This window comes from Tachypleus tridentatus, chromosome 10 (assembly GCF_004210375.1).
Source record: "Tachypleus tridentatus isolate NWPU-2018 chromosome 10, ASM421037v1, whole genome shotgun sequence".
Lineage (NCBI taxonomy): Eukaryota > Metazoa > Arthropoda > Merostomata > Xiphosura > Limulidae > Tachypleus > Tachypleus tridentatus.
Genome location: NC_134834.1, coordinates 113,646,034 through 113,665,852, shown reverse-complemented (window position 1 = coordinate 113,665,852; position 19,819 = coordinate 113,646,034). Strand labels below are relative to the sequence as shown.

The 19,819-nt window shown below is 31.5% G+C and overlaps 1 protein-coding gene across 2 annotated transcripts; it reads right to left on the bottom strand.

The window, feature by feature from the left end:
• Positions 1 to 2,221: 2,221 nt before the first annotated feature.
• LOC143230111 (uncharacterized) lies at positions 2,222 to 18,215 on the bottom strand. Of its 2 annotated transcripts, none has more exons than XM_076463159.1 (6): positions 18,058 to 18,215; positions 17,635 to 17,696; positions 14,751 to 14,852; positions 13,011 to 13,037; positions 7,004 to 7,071; positions 2,222 to 2,392 (listed from the first exon to the last, which is right to left on the bottom strand). In XM_076463159.1, exons 1-5 carry the CDS (start codon positions 18,143 to 18,145, stop codon positions 7,012 to 7,014), a joined length of 339 nt encoding a protein of 112 aa, XP_076319274.1. In that variant the 5' UTR covers positions 18,146 to 18,215; the 3' UTR covers positions 2,222 to 2,392; positions 7,004 to 7,011. The 2 variants fall into 2 exon arrangements, with proteins under 2 accessions (XP_076319274.1, XP_076319276.1); XM_076463161.1 differs by lacking the exon at positions 2,222 to 2,392 and adding an exon at positions 5,718 to 5,844.
• Positions 18,216 to 19,819: the final 1,604 nt, after the last annotated feature.

Genomic DNA, 19,819 nt, shown 5'->3' with positions numbered 1-19,819 from the left:
AGATATAAACAAAATTTAATTTTTAAATAGAAAAATATTAGTATTTTTTACTATAAGACATAACTTAGTTGTTAAATAACTTTTGCATAAGACTTAACTTTGTTTGTTCTGAATGTTAAAAGTACGAGGGTGTTTCAGAAAATATAGGCATTATTTATATTAGTGCTTAGTTAGTTAGTTATCACCATTAGATTCCAATTAAAAACGTTGGGCCGCAATCGCTTGCGGATTCTTCAACAAGTATTTAAGTGAGTAGGTTGTTAGCCCACTGCAACGAGCCGTCCCTAATTTAGCGGTGTAAGACTAGAGGGAAGGCACCTAGTCATCACCACCCATCGCCAACTCTTGGGCTACTCTTTTACCAACGAATAATGGGATTGACGGTCATGTTATAACACCCCCACGGCTGGGAGGGCGAGCATGTTTGGCGCAACGGGGATACGAACCCGCGACCCTCAGATTACGAGCCGCACGCCTTAACACGCTTGGCCATGCCGGACCGTTAGTATATTCATAACAGAAATTTAACCATACTTAAATATTATGAATTAGAGAAATACCACAAGTATATTCCGATTGCTCAGGATCCTGTTACGTAACTACGTTATATCTGTATAAATATAACAGTACTTCTGTTGTTTGTCCATGTAACTACTGTGCAGGGTGTGGATCTTCAACAAAAGTGGTATAGTGGTTTACTAGGTCCATGCGTTTTGAGATTTTTATAAGCGTGTTTTACAACTATTTTTCCCCTTATAGATGGATTTTCACCAAATTTGATATGGAGGTTCAATTCTTGCGTGGAAAAATACATACAAAGTTCCAGTATTTTCGCGTTTATTAACATTACTTCGCTCCCTGTTGATGGATCTTCACCAAACTTTACAAGAAGGTTTATTGAATCCATGCAAATGTACGTGCAGAATTTCGAGTGCACATTTTGTGACTCGCAGTTTGTATGGGCGTTTATACAATTACATGTAAAGGAAACTACTTTTGATCTCCTAAGATAGCTTGCCCCCCAGTGGTTCAGCGGTATGTCTGCGGACTTACAACGCTAAAAACCGGGTTTCAATACCCGTGGTGGGCGGAGCACAGATAGCCCATTGTGTAGCTTTGTGCTTACTTCAAAACAACAACATCCTATGATAGCTTTTCATTACTCATGAATTTATATAACTTTCGTCCAGAAGACGGGTATTCCAACTAGATACTCGTAATACTTAACTTTAAACATAACATGATAGCAACATTGAGATGTTCTATGAAATTCTTTTTTACAGGTCATATATTTTTCAATATACATATCAGAAGATGAACTGTAAACTACACTTTTCACATGAAATGTCTTTTGAAGGCCTACATTACGTTAAACATGTTAAATTTGTTATATTATTAATATTTCTATAAAAACAAATTACTTGTTTTCCCGAAAATGTAGAACATTATTTTGCATCTTTTAAACCTTCTTTGATATGTAAACTCAGTTAGGAGTGGCAAATATTATTGTTAAATGTTTGGACGAATGAACTTGGGTCTCAGATGAGTACCAATTTTTTTCCTCCGTTATTTAAATATTTGTTTTATGATTACAATATCATTGTGTGGCGCATATGAAAGACGATTAAAAATTGTTTCTCAGTATAAATCCACGAGAATTCCTTTAAGATCTCAAATTTTAACAGTCTTTCTTGAAGTTTCATAGGCTAATAAACTCGAGTTATTTAAAATGTCCGACGTTCAGCATTGCCTGTTTTAAGGAATTGTTCACGTTCCATTAAAAAACAATCTCTCAGAGACTGATCCCATATACAGTTGTAATCCATATATATCTAGAAGTACTGTCTGTCCATGTAACTACGTCACAGGGTGTGGGTGGTTCTTCTCTACAACTGGTATGGTAGTTCATTAGATCCGTGCAAAGGTAGATATAAATTTTCAGTTTGCAGTTTTACGTGCGTTTTGTACCACTACTCCGCCCATTGTTGATCAACATCAAATATGTCACGAAGGCTCGTTGAATTCGTGCAGAGATATATGCAAATTTGTGGTTTCACATTTTGTATTTACATATAAGGGAAGCATCTTTTTATGTCCTAAGATAGCCTTTCATTAATCACTTATTTACCAAACTTTTATCCAGCTAGAGACGGGTAATCTAGCTAATGGTTATCACAGTAATAAACCATGTTACAAAAAAACACACATTATTTCGAAGTGATTAAGCAATAACATTCTGTTTTATTCTTTTCCAGATAGAACAAGTTGAACCCTGGATTACAATGGAACATCGAGTTCACTGGTCTAATAGCAATAACTCATTCTTTAGTGTATTCTTCTTTTAAAACTTGTAAACGACTTTTCAAATCACAGGAATATTAGTTTTGTTATCCTGCAAAACATTCAATGTTGTTTGAAAATAAAATATTATGAAACTAATTATTCATAATACTGGAAAATTACCGCATTTACTTTACAAAGCATAGTATTTATTTTAAAAATGTTTGATGTGATATAAATATCGGATAACAATGAAGAGACCCTTTATTCTCGTAGAATTAAATGTAATGGTTTTAGTGTGTTTGTGTAGCAACTGTGGTGGAGTATATGTGGTAATAAATATACAGTATAAAGAGAGATTAAATACTTGGTAAAGTTGTTTGTTTGCTTGAAATTAAACACAAAGCTACTCTATGGTCTATCTGTGTTCTGGTCACCACATGTATCGAAACCCTGTTTCTAGCATTGTAAGTACGCAAACTGGAAGGATACCTAGTGACAAAAATAAAGTTAATACTGTTAAACCTAAAACTAATAGCTAAAAGCATTTTAACACTTGTTCCTACATTTTCTTGTTTGTTTCTGTTATTCGAAGAAAGCTACATAAGAGCCATTTGCTTATAAAGTGAAGATATCTAGTTGACTGCACCAATCGCTAAATGTTGTGCTAACCTTGTCTGACGTAAGAATGAGATTTGATTATCACCTTCATAGCGTACACATGTGCAGTACACGATTTGCAGCAACGGAGAGCAAACTAGAGATTCTTGAATTCACAGTCCAGCCCACGAAACATTGGTCCATGACCAGTCGTTGTTTCGACTCAAAATACTAAACTTTGTATACTGTTGCAAGTAAGTGAATCTAAGAACAATTTGTCTTGGTTATATGTTTAAAAATGGCTGGTATGGGTAGAGAAGGAACTAATAGAGGAGCGAACAACGTTTGGACCTTCTTCTGTCATCGTCAGATTCACAAAGAAAGTTAGGGTTACTGATCGGTAGCTGACCACATGTTTGAAAGCGGTTGTGTAATTGAATGTAGGAATGTAGAGGACGTGCTAAAATGTTGGATATATTTATTAATATAGGTATAAAGGTGTTCCTTTGTATTGGCTTATGTTGTGCTTGAGTTGTTGCATAAGTACGGCTTCTTTCATTTTGCGTTTGTTTCTTTATTTAGTATTTGAGTGTTTTCTATGGTTATGCTGTGTTTATTTGATTTGCAGTGTTCGAAAACGTGTGAAGGTGACTTTTTGTGTTCTTTGAATCTGGTTTTCATTTTTTTACTTGTTTCTACAAACATATAATTCGTGGAAGTTATCACATTGTATTTTATAAATAATGTTAGTGCTGTGTTTGTCAGCGTAGTTTTTACATAGCATAGACCTTAGTTTTGTGCCTGGTTTTTGAGTAAATTTGGTATTAACTGGAATGTCACATTTTGTTGCTAGTTTTACCCAAATGTTGGTTATTTGTCTGCTGATGTCGGGAATATATGGCATGCTACAGTATATGGTTTCGTGATTTTTTAAATCGTGGGATATATTTACTTTTGTTAGTTGATTTGGCTTTTTGTCTAGGTGTGTGCGTATAATGCTTTCTACGGTTTGTGGAGGAAACTTATTGATGTTGATGAAGTATTGTTTTATTTTGTCTAATTTGTCGTTAATTTTATCTGGTGAGCATAGTTTTATGGCTGTGTTTATTTGGTTTCTTAGAATGTTGAATATTTGTTTTCTTTCATGTGCTGAGCCCCAAGGAATGTATAGTCCAGTATGGGTGATATTTCGATGGATTTCTGTTTAAAAATGTGTATCGGTTCTTGTAATTTTGAGGTTAAGAGATGATAATTGATTGCTTTCTTCCTGTTCACATGTGAAGTTGATGTTGGGATGTATAGAGTTGATGTGATTGAAAACAGTATAAGGAACTAGCAAATGCTCTTTGAAACAATAAGTCGGTAACTTTTCTATAACTAATGGTTAGTAAAGTAATGTGTAGTCAACCTATTTCCAAAGATTATTGCATATGTGCAATATGTTTGTATAGTGGACTACCTACAACCGTATTTTGTTATGTGTTAATACAATAATGTAAATTGCAATATATTGAAATTCGTAAAGAAACACATCAAACTGACAGATGAAAGTAATTTAATTAAAAGTTATTGTTCTAAAACATCTTAATAAACAGAAAAAGAACATCAGAAACTTTAACACCTGCCATAACGTACCTCATAACGTACGAAAATATATTGGCTTTAATGGTCTTTATCCAACCTCTCAGGTTAAGGTTATTAAACATTCAATGACAACACTTCAAAATCTTGAAGTGAACCAGATCAAGTTAAACATGTGAAAAATAATGGATCTAAATTATTGAACCAAATAAACTTCAACCAGTGGCTAATGTTGCATCTAATAACAATCAAAAGAGTTGAAAAACACTCAAAGAACCAGCAACAATCAAAGTGTTCCAATATATCAAAGGATTAAGAGACATAAACAGCTATTAAAAACCAAAGTTGTCACATATATCAAAGCGTTAAGAGATAACTAAACAACCAATAAGAACTACACTAACCCAATATATGATTGCTAGGAAGTACTAAAAGAACCATTAACAACCACAGTAATTTAATATATCAAAATGTTAACAGCTAATTAAACAGCCTTTAACAGTTAAGCAAAATTACATCGGAGACAGAAAACAAATAAAAAAAATATTAGCCAAGTACAATAACATATCTTGTGCATATTTCGTAAGTTATGATTTCGAATACAAACACTAGTATAACTAGACGCAATTACGCAGTCTCCCCGAAAACGTTTTGTTTCTTGCTTTTACAATAATATTTTATCAGTGTGTATAGTTCTTCTCGTGATTCATGGCATGTGCACGATTTGTTGACGTCATGACAATACAAAATGCAACGTTAACCGCCCCTTATATGATGTTATATTAGAGTTTACTAATTGACAGACAATACGTTACTGTATTGTGAGGTGAGTGGCTAAAACAGGTTATCCCTCAAAGCAACCTTCGTCCTCCTTTTCGGGAAGCTAAACTAACCCAACAGCTCGTTCCATTTCCATCACTTTACATATTCACAAATACTTATGTACAGTATTTAGCAGCCAAAGAAAAATAAGATGAGTGAAGTTGAAACATTTGTCAGGTTTTAACTTCATTTGTATCTAGTTACTTATTCTAGTATTTCAAAATGTGTTTGTTATTCTCCCAAGGCTTTTAACCATTTGATGCAGACAGGTTGTGATTTCCATATATTCATAGCTGCAACAGTGGTGATATTAGAATGATGGGTTATGACAACGATGTGATAATTTCGGTATAACTATTCTAATGCCCACTGCATCAGAAGATGTTGGATAAAAAATATTCAGTTACAAGGAAGTGAGACTCAGACAAAGTGTATTCAAGGCAAATCATTTAACTGTTAACATGTTTGGATGATCACAAAACAATTCCTCCCTAAAATATAACTCTGCAAGTTTGTAATAAAAACTAAAACTCGTGAACGAAAATCTCTTCAAAAGTTTTCCTAAAACAAACAAAAGTAAGATGTATCGATTGAAACAAGTCTAGGATGTGCATGGTAACTGTTGTTGTTTTTAAAGCTTTGAATAACTATATATTAACTTATCTCAACTAAATTAAAATATATTTCCAATATTTCTTTATTTTCTCTAGAAAGACCAGAGAAGAGGATGTTATTGTCAACGTTATCTATATGACTCTAATTATTGTAGTATACATTATATACCGATAATCATAACAACCTAATTAAAAGAAAAGTAACCAAAAACGTTAAACTAACAATCTTGATGTGGTTATTAAAAAACGTTAAACTAACATTTCACTGATGTGGTTATTAAAAACGTTAAACTAACATTTCACTTATGTGGTTATTAAAAACGTTAAACTAACATGTCACTGATGTGGTTATTAAAAAACGTTAAACTAACATTTCACTGATGTGGTTATTAAAAACGTTAAACTAACATTTCACTGATGTGGTTATTAAAACGTTAAACTAATATTTCACTGATGTGGTTATTAAAACATTAAACTAACATTTCACTGATGTGATTATTAAAAACGTTAAACTAACATTTCACTGATGTGGTTATTAAAAACGTTAAACTAACATTTCACTGATGTGGTTATTAAAAACATTAAACTAACATTTCACTGATGTGATTATTAAAAAACGTTAAACTAACATTTCACTGATGTGGTTATTAAAAAACGTTAAACTAACATTTCACTGATGTGGTTATTAAGAACGTTAAACTAACATTTCACTGATGTGGTTATTAAAAACGTTAAACTAACATTTCACTGATGTGGTTATTAAAAACGTTAAACTAACATTTCACTGATGTGATTATTAAAACGTTAAACTAACATTTCACTGATGTGGTTATTAAAACGTTAAACTAACATTTCACTGATGTGGTTATTAAAACGTTAAACTAACATTTCACTGATGTGGTTATTAAAAACGTTAAACTAACATTTCACTGATGTGGTTATTAAAAACGTTAAACTAACATTTCACTGATGTAGTTATTAAAAAACGTTACATTAACATTTCACTGATGTGGTTATTAAAAACGTTAAACTAACATTTCACTGATGTGGTTATTAAAAAACGTTAAACTAACATTTCACTGATGTGGTTATTACGGTTTGCTCACCTTTCTTTTTACTTGATTTCAGAAACACATTCATAGGCGATCTTACCGAGTCTTTCTTTCTGGAGCTCTTAAAAATAATAATTTTGAATGTATTTTTTGTGCTAATTTTAATTGAAAATAATCAGAAAAAACCCAGACTACTATTGTAAAGAACTCTTTATTTTAACAGTCTAACTGATATGACTTTGGTGGAAGTTTAAAACTATATTTTTTAAGTAAATATGTGTATTTTTGATTTCCTATGTTCTAAAAACATAAATCATTTAACGTAATTTTTTACCATTATTCCATATGTGTAAAAACGTTTATTGTATCATTATGTTCACTTCAACGCGTACATACGTACAGTATTGTCCAAAATGTTCGAATATTTTGTAGCAAATGATATCATTATTATTAAGATGAAATACAAATAAACTTAGTGTTATCAAACTGAGATATACATGTTATATGAAACATGTACAATGAGACATGCCCTATGGACATCATAAACAATTTATTATAACGGCTAACAATTTTAACAGAAATGTGTAGAAAAATGTGTAATTAAGCTTTTTTATTTTTCACAACAAAACTTTCTCAAAGCACACCTAGTGACAAAATATAATGTCAAACCAATTATTATACATAGCGCCTCTAACTCTTTACCAGTTCACGTTAAACATTCAGTCTTTTGTTATTCCTTTTTGTGATCTAGTAAGCCATGCAAGGCGATATAGCATACTGTCTTTGAGATTACTTATATTATCCACTGTCTTTTCATCCCAACTTGTCACTAAAGACGCTCTAACTAGCTACAGTAACTGGTTTGGTGTCGTGGTTAGTATTTTTCCGGTTCGGTTCAACCCAACAATTTTCAGATGGGATTACAATCTTGAGATTTTGCTGGCCATGACAACTTTGTAACGTCGTTTTGGTCGAGATAATTCTGTAAGAAATACCACCCTGGAACAAAAAGTTACTTCTAAAGCTTTCTCTAGCATATTGTAGTCTTTCATTATCTGTTCTCCAGGTAAACGACGAACATGAATCCTACCATTACTTTTAACATGTCGAAAACAGAACTCAACTAAAAAGATGACAAGTCGCTAATGTCCTGATTGCAAGTTGGCATGTTATCTTGCTCAAGTAACACAGTAATGGTGGTGAATTCTAGCTAATATCAGTTTGTAGATTTCCCTTCTTGCAAAATAATTTTGTTTCTCGAGTCTCATATTCACTCTTCTTTTGGATACCCTTGAATGAATGTGTTCATGTCATTACTTTCGTAAAGTGTTGCAAGACTTATTTCGCCCTTTATGTGTTAACTTAATCAAAACATAGTCATCTCGGGATGTAATTAATCGGCGTCTGATTGTAGAATTGTTTAGAACAATATTTTCTGTAGCGTGACGACGTTTCAGAATTCTGGATACATTACACTCAGAATACTCTGCTTTTCTGGCAGAGTCAGTTTGCTTCATACCGTTTCTGGACAGTCGAACAATTTAATGCATTATAATTTCTGGCAAGTGATGAGACATGGGTCTATATTAAATACAAAAAATCTGTAAGAAAAAAGCGGTTATTTGTTTCGAAAAAAGATAATACTGTGGGCACACCCTTATATTTAACACAGATGTGTATGTGTGTTTTGACTAACAAACACTCAAAAACAGACTAGAATAACAACTCATTCGTGTTTGTTCGATACTATGATACAATAATTACTTCATGCAAGTGTACAGTAATATCAATATAGCCTATCTTGGCTGTTGTATAACTAGACAGATGTAACTTATCATTACACGTACATGAATACGTATACAAGTTTATAATGTAAAACTGTAGTTTTATAACTGAAATAAAATAGTAAAATAACAACAACAAACTACTATAGCCTATTTTGCTCATATAGTTAACTCATTATCCATACCATGTACGTTATTATTACTATTTTTTTATTTTTTTAGCATAAAAGATGACAAATGTTGTGTTCTACCCTAAACATTATGAACCTCTAGAAAGTGTCTACAAAAGTTAATTCATCAACTTTACTTAGTGTTTTACTCTACAAGGAAATGAAGCTTTTCAGAAAGTTTCAACATTTTTTAGGACACCTAGTCTTTGTCCAGTGATAAGAAAGAAATAGATTCAATTATTCTTTTTTCTTAGTGGTATGAATGTGATGAAGAAAGTTCAATGACACACGTTTATAAAGTTTGATTGTTAAAAAATGTAAAGACTTTAAAGTAACCATCACTCGCCGCTAAGAGAAACAACTTTGAAAAGTAAGCATACCAGTGCGGTTGTGAATTCTGGACGAAGCGCTTGCAACGAGAACGACTAGTTATTTTATTTTATCTTTAGAAAAATTTACAGTATGCGTTAAGTTTAGCGCTAGCAGAATGAAACAATAAATTCAATCTAGCTGAAGCATTTATGTTACTATTTTGTTAGTTGTAGATAAATATTTTCCTGTAATCAGTGATGACCGAGCACTTAATATTCTTCTTATCTTCATTCGATTACTCTCGTTTCGAGAGTTCATTTTATGCCGTTACTTTCATAATAACAGCCTCATCCTGTGTTGCTATTGATTCTAGCTCTTTCTCAGAAGTTCTGACTTTCTAATCTTCATGTAATCAAGTTGATAATCTTTGCAAGATCAGTAAAATCATGAGCTCTTTCCCTCTAAGAGCTTATTGCTTTTATTTAAATATCTAGTTAAACAATGACGATTACACGTACTTCAAGTTACAAATAACACACACAAAATAATATGAAATTCATCCAAAAATTCTTGAGCAAAAAAAGTAAGTCACAATTTTAATTTAGCTCAAACTCAGCAAAATAACTCAACTTGGCATTGCTTCCATAGTGTCAATTTGTCCATGTGCAGTTATGTATATTTTGGGTCGTAATTCACCTATGAATCATCAATGAACAAAATATGTTCAATGAATTTATTGCTAACTCAGTCTTACAGCAAATGACTAAAACGATAGAACGTGAGTAATCCTAAGCTGTTTTGCTTGCTTTGCTGTATATAAGATATCCCCTAATGACGGAGCTACAGTAGAATTTTGGCTTTTGTTTTTCTCACTCAAGCATTTTTACATGTATGTGTAGGCAGGGTAATATATTTTATAAGTACTTGCTTGTAGACAGGTATAACGTTCCATAGTTACACATAGATGACACAGGCCTACGAATTTTAACTCTATTAAAGTCGTTTTGGTTTTAATAACAGAGTTTTCATAATTAAGCGACGCATATTTTGAAAATAATATTCATTTTTTTGCTATCACGTAAAGAATTTTTAGGAATCGGGAAGAATAAAAATTATTCAATTAAATTATTATTTCGTTTACCACAATGAAGATTTTCATTATTATGTGTGTTAATAAAAATACAATCATACTGAAGAAAAGAGAAGAACACTGATGCCAAACGAATATGCATCCTCATTCATTCTGATCTTTTATTCTGTAATCTACGTCTTTTTAGTCTCAAAACTGTGTGTTGTGGTCTTTCTTTTATGCATTACGTCTGGAACATGTTCCAATGGCCAGCAGCAACCATACATCATTTTTATGTTCCAGCTTCCCTGATACCACCCTCTATTCTTCAGACATTCCAATGAAACCTTTTCCATTGTTCTTCGCTAACGCCCTCCCCCACGGCACAGTGATATGTCTATAAACTTACAACGCTAAAATTCGGGTTTTGATACCTCTAGTAGGCACAGAACAGTTAGTTCATTCTGTACCTTTGTGCTTAATTACAAATTTTCAGAGAAATAGTCAATATCTGAGTGTAAAAAACGAACTTTCAAACTGATATTACAACCCAACTCTTTGAATTTATAGAAGCATGCTATTGAGAAAATTTTCGTAATTTGAGTTCAATTTATTTCTTAAAAACGTGTCAGTAACATCTTTAGAGACAATCAACACTTGTTTTTCAACTTTACTAATTTACTTTCGAATTGTTCATCCAAAGTCAATTTTCTAGTTAGAAGCTTAGAAACTTTTTAAGTTTCGCTTCTGAAAGAGCTTGGAATCACCCAAATGGATAATTGAAACAGTTGCCATCTTTAACAAGCCCTAAACAAACCGCTTCATCAGGATCAGTTTTATGTGAAGTGAAAGTAGTAGGACGTACTTTGTGCCAAGTAAACTTTTTACGTTCAATGTTTTTCGATCATGTTACTAGGCTGAATCTATATGGCCATTTTTTCTATATCCAGTGTTGATTTCATGCTCTTCTGCCCCATTCAAACAAAACAATTGAAAGTTTGTATAACCAGATTAATGACATAACAATATACAAAGGACTTTTAAGTCTCCACAAAGTATCAGCCAACCATATTCTTTGTACTTGACCTCGTTAAGAAGAGTTCGTGATTTTCGTAGTTTCCTTCAAGTGAGCCGAATGAGCAATAGGAACAGATGCATATATATATGTTATCATTGTAAAGGAAAATACCTTTTAGACTTCTTTTCGAGAAATTAATGAGCAATCACCACTCACTTGGTTCATAAAAAGCAACTCCTAGCATTGGTATTAATTTACCAATATTGTTGCAATAAACCAGTAAACCTTCTTGCGAAAAGTATGATATAAGCTCTTTCTCACGATTTTTGTACAGTAAAATGATGTCCCTGGAGAAAGTACGTTCTTAGTCAAAAGGCTGGAGCTCAGAATTTCCGAAAAGTTCTTTGGAATGCTCAAATCTCTCATCAAATCGTTAAGTTCACTTTGTGTGAAAAGTTATAGTTCATCAGACTCTTCCGTTGAAAACAATTGTTATCTTTATTTCTATTTACATCAGATTCAGAATCAGATGAAGTTATAACAAGAGTTTCTGGGGAGTAGGTACAGGTACATCAGGTCCATGAGCAACAGATCTTATAGCGACTTGAACGTTCAGATAAAATATTTCCTTATTATTTTGAATGTTGTAACCTTGCATGTTACATGAGCCAGGAAACAGCAGTCATCTCTGTGGTTTATATATTCACGTCAGACCATTAAATTCGAAAAGCTAAAGACTTTGTCTTACATTTAGTCCATTGTCTCAACTCTTCAGCACAAATGGTACTTTGTGGGAGCTCGTAATTTGCCTTGGTTTCTAAGTTTTGTTCCAAAATACATGTAATACGTTTTTTTGACAGATTGTTTAATGTTTTGTCTCTGTTTCATGACACAAATGTAACAAGTTTCGTTACTACAAGCATAACAGAATATGTTTAAATAATTTACATAACATCTTGCTGCCGTAGCGACGAATAAATAATTGCAAAATAATAATATCAAAGTGCAAATACTATGTAGAAATGACATGTAATGCGGTCTGTTAACTGTTTATATGTTAGCATTGTGCTTCTCGTGGGTTGTAGAGCAATCGAGAAGACTCTCGCGTCGTGATTGATACAAAGAAATCTACAGCCAGTGGTTGTCAACATTTTAAGTATAACAAACTGTGACCTAATTTCAATGAAGATGATTCACTTACGAAAAGGTGCGTATGACGCGATGTAAAAAAATGTATATCATTTAAAGATTCAGCCTACAGGAATTATTGTACAAATATCAAGACAATAAAAACTATCGCAGGCTTGTATGATTGGCCAAGTGTAACACATCACGACGGACATGTAGATGAGCAGACACGTCTATGTATGTATGTTACATGAATTCACTCCCAGTGCACAACAGTATGTCTACGGACTCACACTGCTAGAAACCAGGTTTCGATCCCCTTGGCGAACAGAGCACAGATAGCCCAATGTGAAGCTTTGTGCTTAATTCCAAATGCTAAATCAATCAATAATCAATTACATTAATCAACGATTAAGTCATATAGCAGACACAAAGCCATAAAACATAAAATATAATACTATTGAATTTTGAAAAATAAATTTGATTGGTAGTACTAGTTATGAAAATTAAGTAATGAATGTTGTCAAAGTGGGATTACTTATGATATTGTCATATTGTAATGACAAACATTATTACTTACAATCATTGGGTCGAAACATGTTGCAAACTGTAAGTAAAAGAAAGGCAAATATTACAATCATTGGATAGAAGCGCTTACAAAGTGAAAAAAAGAGTAGATTGACAAAAATACACTCATTGATTTGAAGTACCTTACAAACTATAAAGAAATAAAAGAAAAAATAGTACACATTGCAATTATTAAATCTACACACCTTGTAAATTTTTAGAAAAGAAAAGAAGAAAGGCGACATTACAATAATTGATCCGAAACACTTGCAAACTGCTCAAATAAAAAAGGCAAACATTTAGAAAAACTTATCATACATGTGTATATGCTGTTTATCAAGGAACCTTATAGATAACGCTATCAGTTATATCATAGAGTTAATTTTACTGTGTTTAAATACATATAATAATGCACATTAGCTCTAACGTTAAAATATTTAAATATAAAACCTTACTACTAAGAATCAATCGATATTAACTTTCGAGCAACGTAAGTGATCTACTCAGATCATAATCATAAATCAACCCTGTAAAGCGCATGTCTAATAAAATATACATTTCTTAAATTCATTGTTATGAAGATTAGGACGAATTGTATAGTCAGTTGGGTATCCTCGCTGACAATGATACTTTCTGCTGTAAACCTAAACGTATATTACATGGTTTGGAAAGTTTATTAGTTTTAAGAAAGTTGTAAGTTGATATATAAAGCTAACGATGCAAAATAATCTTTACAATAAAGACTTCAGATAATAAAAATCGTTTATTCAATACTATAATGAATGACAAGTACTAAACATTCAATTTTTTGAAAACTTTGACTCATTCCGCATTTCAAATAGCTTTTAAACGCTGTTTTATCTCAACCACGATACACTATTTGGGTGATACTTCACAAACGTCCCAATAATTAGCGAATCTAAAAACAACTTTTTTTCATCACTGTATTGAATTCATATTAGTTTTGAAACTTGCACTATATCCGTTTGGTAATAAATAAATTATATTTTTTATGTTATCCTTCAAACTTAAATTGGTGGCGTATAACTTATGATATTGATTAAAACTATGTTAGCGTCCAATTTCAGTATGTTTAATGACATACCATTGAAACTTCCCTATTTCATTACAAATTCTCTCTAATGATATAATTAGACAACTTTCCTACTTCAGTATGAAGTGCCTTTGATAGTAGAACTAATAAGCTTTCCTATTTTAGTGTGACGTATCTGTGATGACAGAAATTACACAGCTCTCTTACTTCAGCGTGAAGTGTGTGTAATGAAAGAAATTATACAACTCTCCTATTTTGTACGAAGTGCCTTTGGTGATTGAGATATAACAATGTTCATATTTAAGTATCAAGTGTGTTTGATGATAGAGGTATGAGAACGTTCATCTTTAAGTATGAAATGTCTTTGATGATAAAACTGAGACAACATTGTTATTTCTTTCTGTCTGAAATTTAATGTTGATAAAACTAAGAAATCTTTCATATTACTTGTGAAATATCTGTGATGATATAATTAAAACTTTTCTGTTTATTTATGAAGTTTCTGTGATGATAGAACCAAAATAATGTTCCTAATATAGCATGAAGCGTGACTAATAGTCAGTGTATAAATTAGAATTAAAATAACAATACAATATTTCTTTAATGACCTGGAAGTAACAGGAATAACATTTTGAAAGAGTAATTGTTTCATAATAAAGTCCTACATTCAGACGAGATAGAGATTAAAAGACGTCTTACCTCTCGTCCTATCTTGTCTGGAGTACAAACAATTTTTACAGCTGCAGAATCATCTTGTCCTGGTAAGATACGGTCTCGACAAATATCCCACAGAGCAACAGCCTGCCAATAGATGTCAGCACTTACTCTATGAGAAACCAACTCTCAATAAACATTAAGGTACATAAACTAAACCTTACATCAAATGGAAGAGGAATTTACAATTTCAGAATTAAAAGCAAATTATTATGCTGAAGCTCATATCTTTGCCACCATTTATTATGCACAAACAATTCAGGAATGTATGATCCAAAACTACACAAACAGACGAACAGACCGCACAAAGAGGGAAGAATAAAATATTTTTCCTTTGATATCGAGATGACATTTTCCAAAATGATTATTGTTAAAGTTGTTCATAACATATCATTCATTTAAAACAGTAAGGAATTAAAGGTGGAAAGACGATATGATTTGTAAGATATTAGAGTGAGTTAATTTTCACTTTCATTCTAAGTAAGACGTTTCTTCTGATCGAATATTAATATTAATAATCACATCCAACATTATCTTAAAGAAGTTTAAAACCCAACTCCCCAGTAAAGAGTTTAAATTATTGTACGTATTAAATGTGGGATTATGTATGCATTTATCTGAAGAGACGTTTGGTGGCACTGCAATCAAAGATTTGATGACTTTCAGAATTTGTGGCAAATTTGATATGTGTTAAATTATAACAAAGTGGTCATTTTTCATTCATAAAAGCGTTGTACTTGATAAGTAGGGAGCTTTGAAGAATAGGAGTTAGGGTTTTATTAATTCACTGCAATGCTTATGAATGTTATTTAATATATACCTTTTATTACCACCATTTTGTAAACCACGTCACAACTATCATAATATGATTACTTGTAAAATAATAATAATTAGGAACTGGAATATCAACTTCATGGAATAAGTTTACATTAGTGTGTTCCTGATATATCAGTCACAAATGGGTCGTCGATAAGTTGTAAATTTAAAAAATATTAGAATCACAGAGTCGTTTCTCCTCAGTGAACATACCAGATAACTCAATGTGGATCTGCTATAAGAAAAAACACATACACTATTTAAGGCAGCACTGACCATTAAAATTGGGAAAATTTGAATTATGAGAAAACACAAAACAAAGAATGATGTTGCAATTTATGAAGGTATGCTTTCAAGTATACGTCCTGTGCATAATTAATGTGGCAAAGATAAGAAATAGATAATGTAATCTGTTTTAACACCGTAACTTTACGTAGGAATGAAATAAACATGTGAAAATGAGTGCTCGTGCTCTTTGCGAACATTCACACTGATTGAATTAAAATCTTTGCAACTTTTTTGCACTGATAACAAGTTTTGGGCAATTAATTTTAATTAATGCCTTTGCTATTGATAATCAGAGAGTTGGTAAAGATTTTTAAATTTTAAATTTTGTGCTAAAATTCATTCTAAGATTGACTTTAAAGGTGACGTGGAAACAGAAAGAAACTAATTTTAATTACTTGGGTCAAGTTAATCAGTAAATATTTTTCATCTTTTATGTTTCAAATAGAAAAAATCTTGAATTTAGTTTTAATGCTGATTTCAGAAATATAAATTGGAGAAACGAAGATAATATTTTTTTTTTATTTTGGTTCCGAAACAAAAGAAGTACTTCTATCATTACACATATACCAAGGTATTTAAATGAATTACAAAACATCCAGACAATAAAAAGTATCTATTTACAAAGTGACAAATTTAATGTTAAAATTAAGAAGTGTTCTTAAGTATTTGATTGAAGAGGTCATCATTTTAATGCCTATGATATCAAATGATCTCGCAGAGATACGAGTCAATCATGTTACGAATGGTTCACACAGTCACTTTTTACGTGTCTTAACCGTATTCCAATTACTTTTAATTTGTTGGAAATTTTAGAGATATAAATTTAACTTTGGAGGATTGACTTTTGATGAGAAAAAATTTGGAAAACATTTCCATTTTTCAAAAGAAATTTTTAATTAAATTATTTTTTATTTAAATAAACGTAATTAATTAATAGTTAATCTTATTTGATCTAACCTTACATAAGTTGACCTAAACTAGCAAAATAAAAATATATAAAATATATTTCCTTTCGTTACTCCAAGTTTTAATTTATATTTCTGAAAGCTGCGTTAAAAACTACATTCAAAATATTTTCTATTTGAACGCGGATCATGAAACAGAAAAGATTCATTATTTGAAAAGAAAACTGAATTATTTACGTAGAAAAGAGTTTACACTTTTGATTTACTAAATTTGAAAATTTTTATTTTTGAAATATCGAGGACGCTCTTCAAGGGTTAATGTTACCTTAAAACTAGGACGTTAAACCTTCTTTAACAAACAGCAGGTTTGGACCAGTAGTAAAGATGTGTGATATTAAATTTGATAAAAAACGTATTCTTCACGATAATACTTTTTAATTTCTTATTTTGATTCACTTTAAATAATGTTAAATGTAACTACAAGTTTCAAATCTTATTTTCTGCAATATTCACCTCTTTAGGAAATCTCTCTCGCACGCACACAACAAATTGTTTTAGTTCATTGAAAAGAAAACTGAATTATTTACGTAGAAAAGAGTTTACACTTTTGATTTACTAAATTTGAAAATTTTATTTTGAAATATCGAGGACGCTCTTCAAGGGTTAATGTTACCTTAAAACTAGGACGTTAAACCTTCTTTAACAAACAGCAGGTTTGGACCAGTAGTAAAGATGTGTGATATTAAATTTGATAAAAACGTATTCTTCACGATAATACTTTTTAATTTCTTATTTTGATTCACTTTAAATAATGTTAAATGTAACTACAAGTTTCAAATCTTATTTTCTGCAATATTCACCTCTTTAGGAAATCTCTCTCGCACGCACACAACAAATTGTTTTAGTTCATTGTCGCGTAGATCTGTAAAAATAAATAAATAATTAAATTTTGTAAGAATATATTAACTTCAAATAATACTCACAGAAGTGGTCATAAAACATTAACTTTTGGTATAATTGTATTTTGTGTACGTCGAATTACATGCAAATAATTAAAAAGCTCAAAAGCTAAATTTCGGAAACCAGTACGATAAACATACTTATAACTGCTACTGACGTTGACTATTATTGTTATTATAAAGTTATACCCATCCATTTCAACAAACGTTGTGTCCTATAATAGGAAAATTAAATATATATATATTTTATTCTATATGTTTTGAAATTTAGGTTTTATATTTATGTGTATTAATGAAAAGTGATTGTTAGGATGGATGACTTACAACAGAATTCAGGCAGTTCATCAGTCATCACAAGGATCAGGCAAACTGAAAGAACGGCGACAGTCAAGAAGGTCTTCATTACCGACATGATGGTTTGGTGAAGATATTTGGACAGTTATCTCCTGGGTTCGCTTTTATAAGATATTTAGTCAACTAACACACGCCAGTTACCATCTGCTCTTATTACTCGCTCTCACACGTTATCTTACATCTAAAGCCAGAGCAGCTGTGGCAGGTGGCCGATTTTCTGCAGTCAGAACATGGTTCAAGTTAGATTAGAATTTTTTGTCAGATTTGTAATTTCTTTACAATGCTCTTAAAACTACACTCCCTTGTGGAAACCGGATTTTAAAACACGTGATTTTTAATTATCCCTTATTGTACTGCACATCTTATGCCAATTCTTCGAAACTTGTCTAGGAATTTTTAAAATTTCTTAAGAATTTAGAACTTATTTTTTGAGTCACAAAGAGTGAACATGCATGTTATTACTACATCTTCTTCTCAGATACAAAATTTTCTTGGCTGTATTTTCTATGATAAAGAGGAATCAACTTTATTAGTTTTGTTTTGTGTGTTGTTCAGAAAAGCTACAATGATTTTGCTAAAAACACCCTAGACACAGTTTATTCCTACATACTACTTACATTCCGTATACAATATGACAGGTTTACTATTATATATCTATTTTAATATCGCTATTTGTTCAAGCTAAGTTTATATTTAGAAATGTACATAACGTATACTTTGAAATATTTTTGTTGCGAAATTTCCGCCTATTCACTAAAGTTGTCTAAGATTCTCGAGTGATAGAATCAACAATGTATATGTGTGTGTATACGTAAATACTAGTGTATCGTTAGCACTATTGTGTAGACTAAAATTTCTAGAATCTCTCCTCACTTCTATAAATATAACCAACACGACGCACCAAGAGACAGTATATGTTATTGGTTTGCTATAGTTGAGGTGCTACAAATTTTGAAGTCCATAACTGTGATTGTTAAGATACTTATTAATCAGGAACATCAGATATTTGGCGCGGAACATTTATATATTTTCAACATATTAAACCATATAACTTTAGCGGATTCACATTAGACAACAGTACTTCTACGACAGCAATACATAATTCAATGGTAAAATAACTCGGTGTGTGGCCGGGAAAATAAGAAGACTATAGAACTAGCTAGCTCCTCAAAATTAACTCGCTCATCGTGAACTCTCGATAAAACATCACGAAAGATTCAGACCAGGAAGAAAACTTAATTTTGTTTGGAAGTTTGTGAAACTTTTGTATATAAATCATTATTTGTAATAACCATGATTATAAATTGTATTATTGTTTGTGCATTTGTACTGAAAACAAAACTGTGTGTATCAGTCATATTGGCATGTATCATAAATTGGATACATATACACATTTATTTAACTTCTAAATTTAAATTAGAATTTAATTCAGTTTTAGGCTATTTGAAATTGTGAGGTGAAACAACAGTCATACACATTTCTGTTAATATGGATATGGTCACACACTAACTGCATCCTTGACACATTTATGCGTACTAATATTTTGTATACATGCACAATACTGTCATTCATACTACTTATCTTCTAAATACTGTCGTATTGATAATCTGGATACAGCCATACATGCTACTGATATCGTGTACACATTCATACATGCTAATAGTGTTCTGAATACAACCATACACACTACAGATAATGCAGATACAGTTATAGATACTATTTATATTCTGAA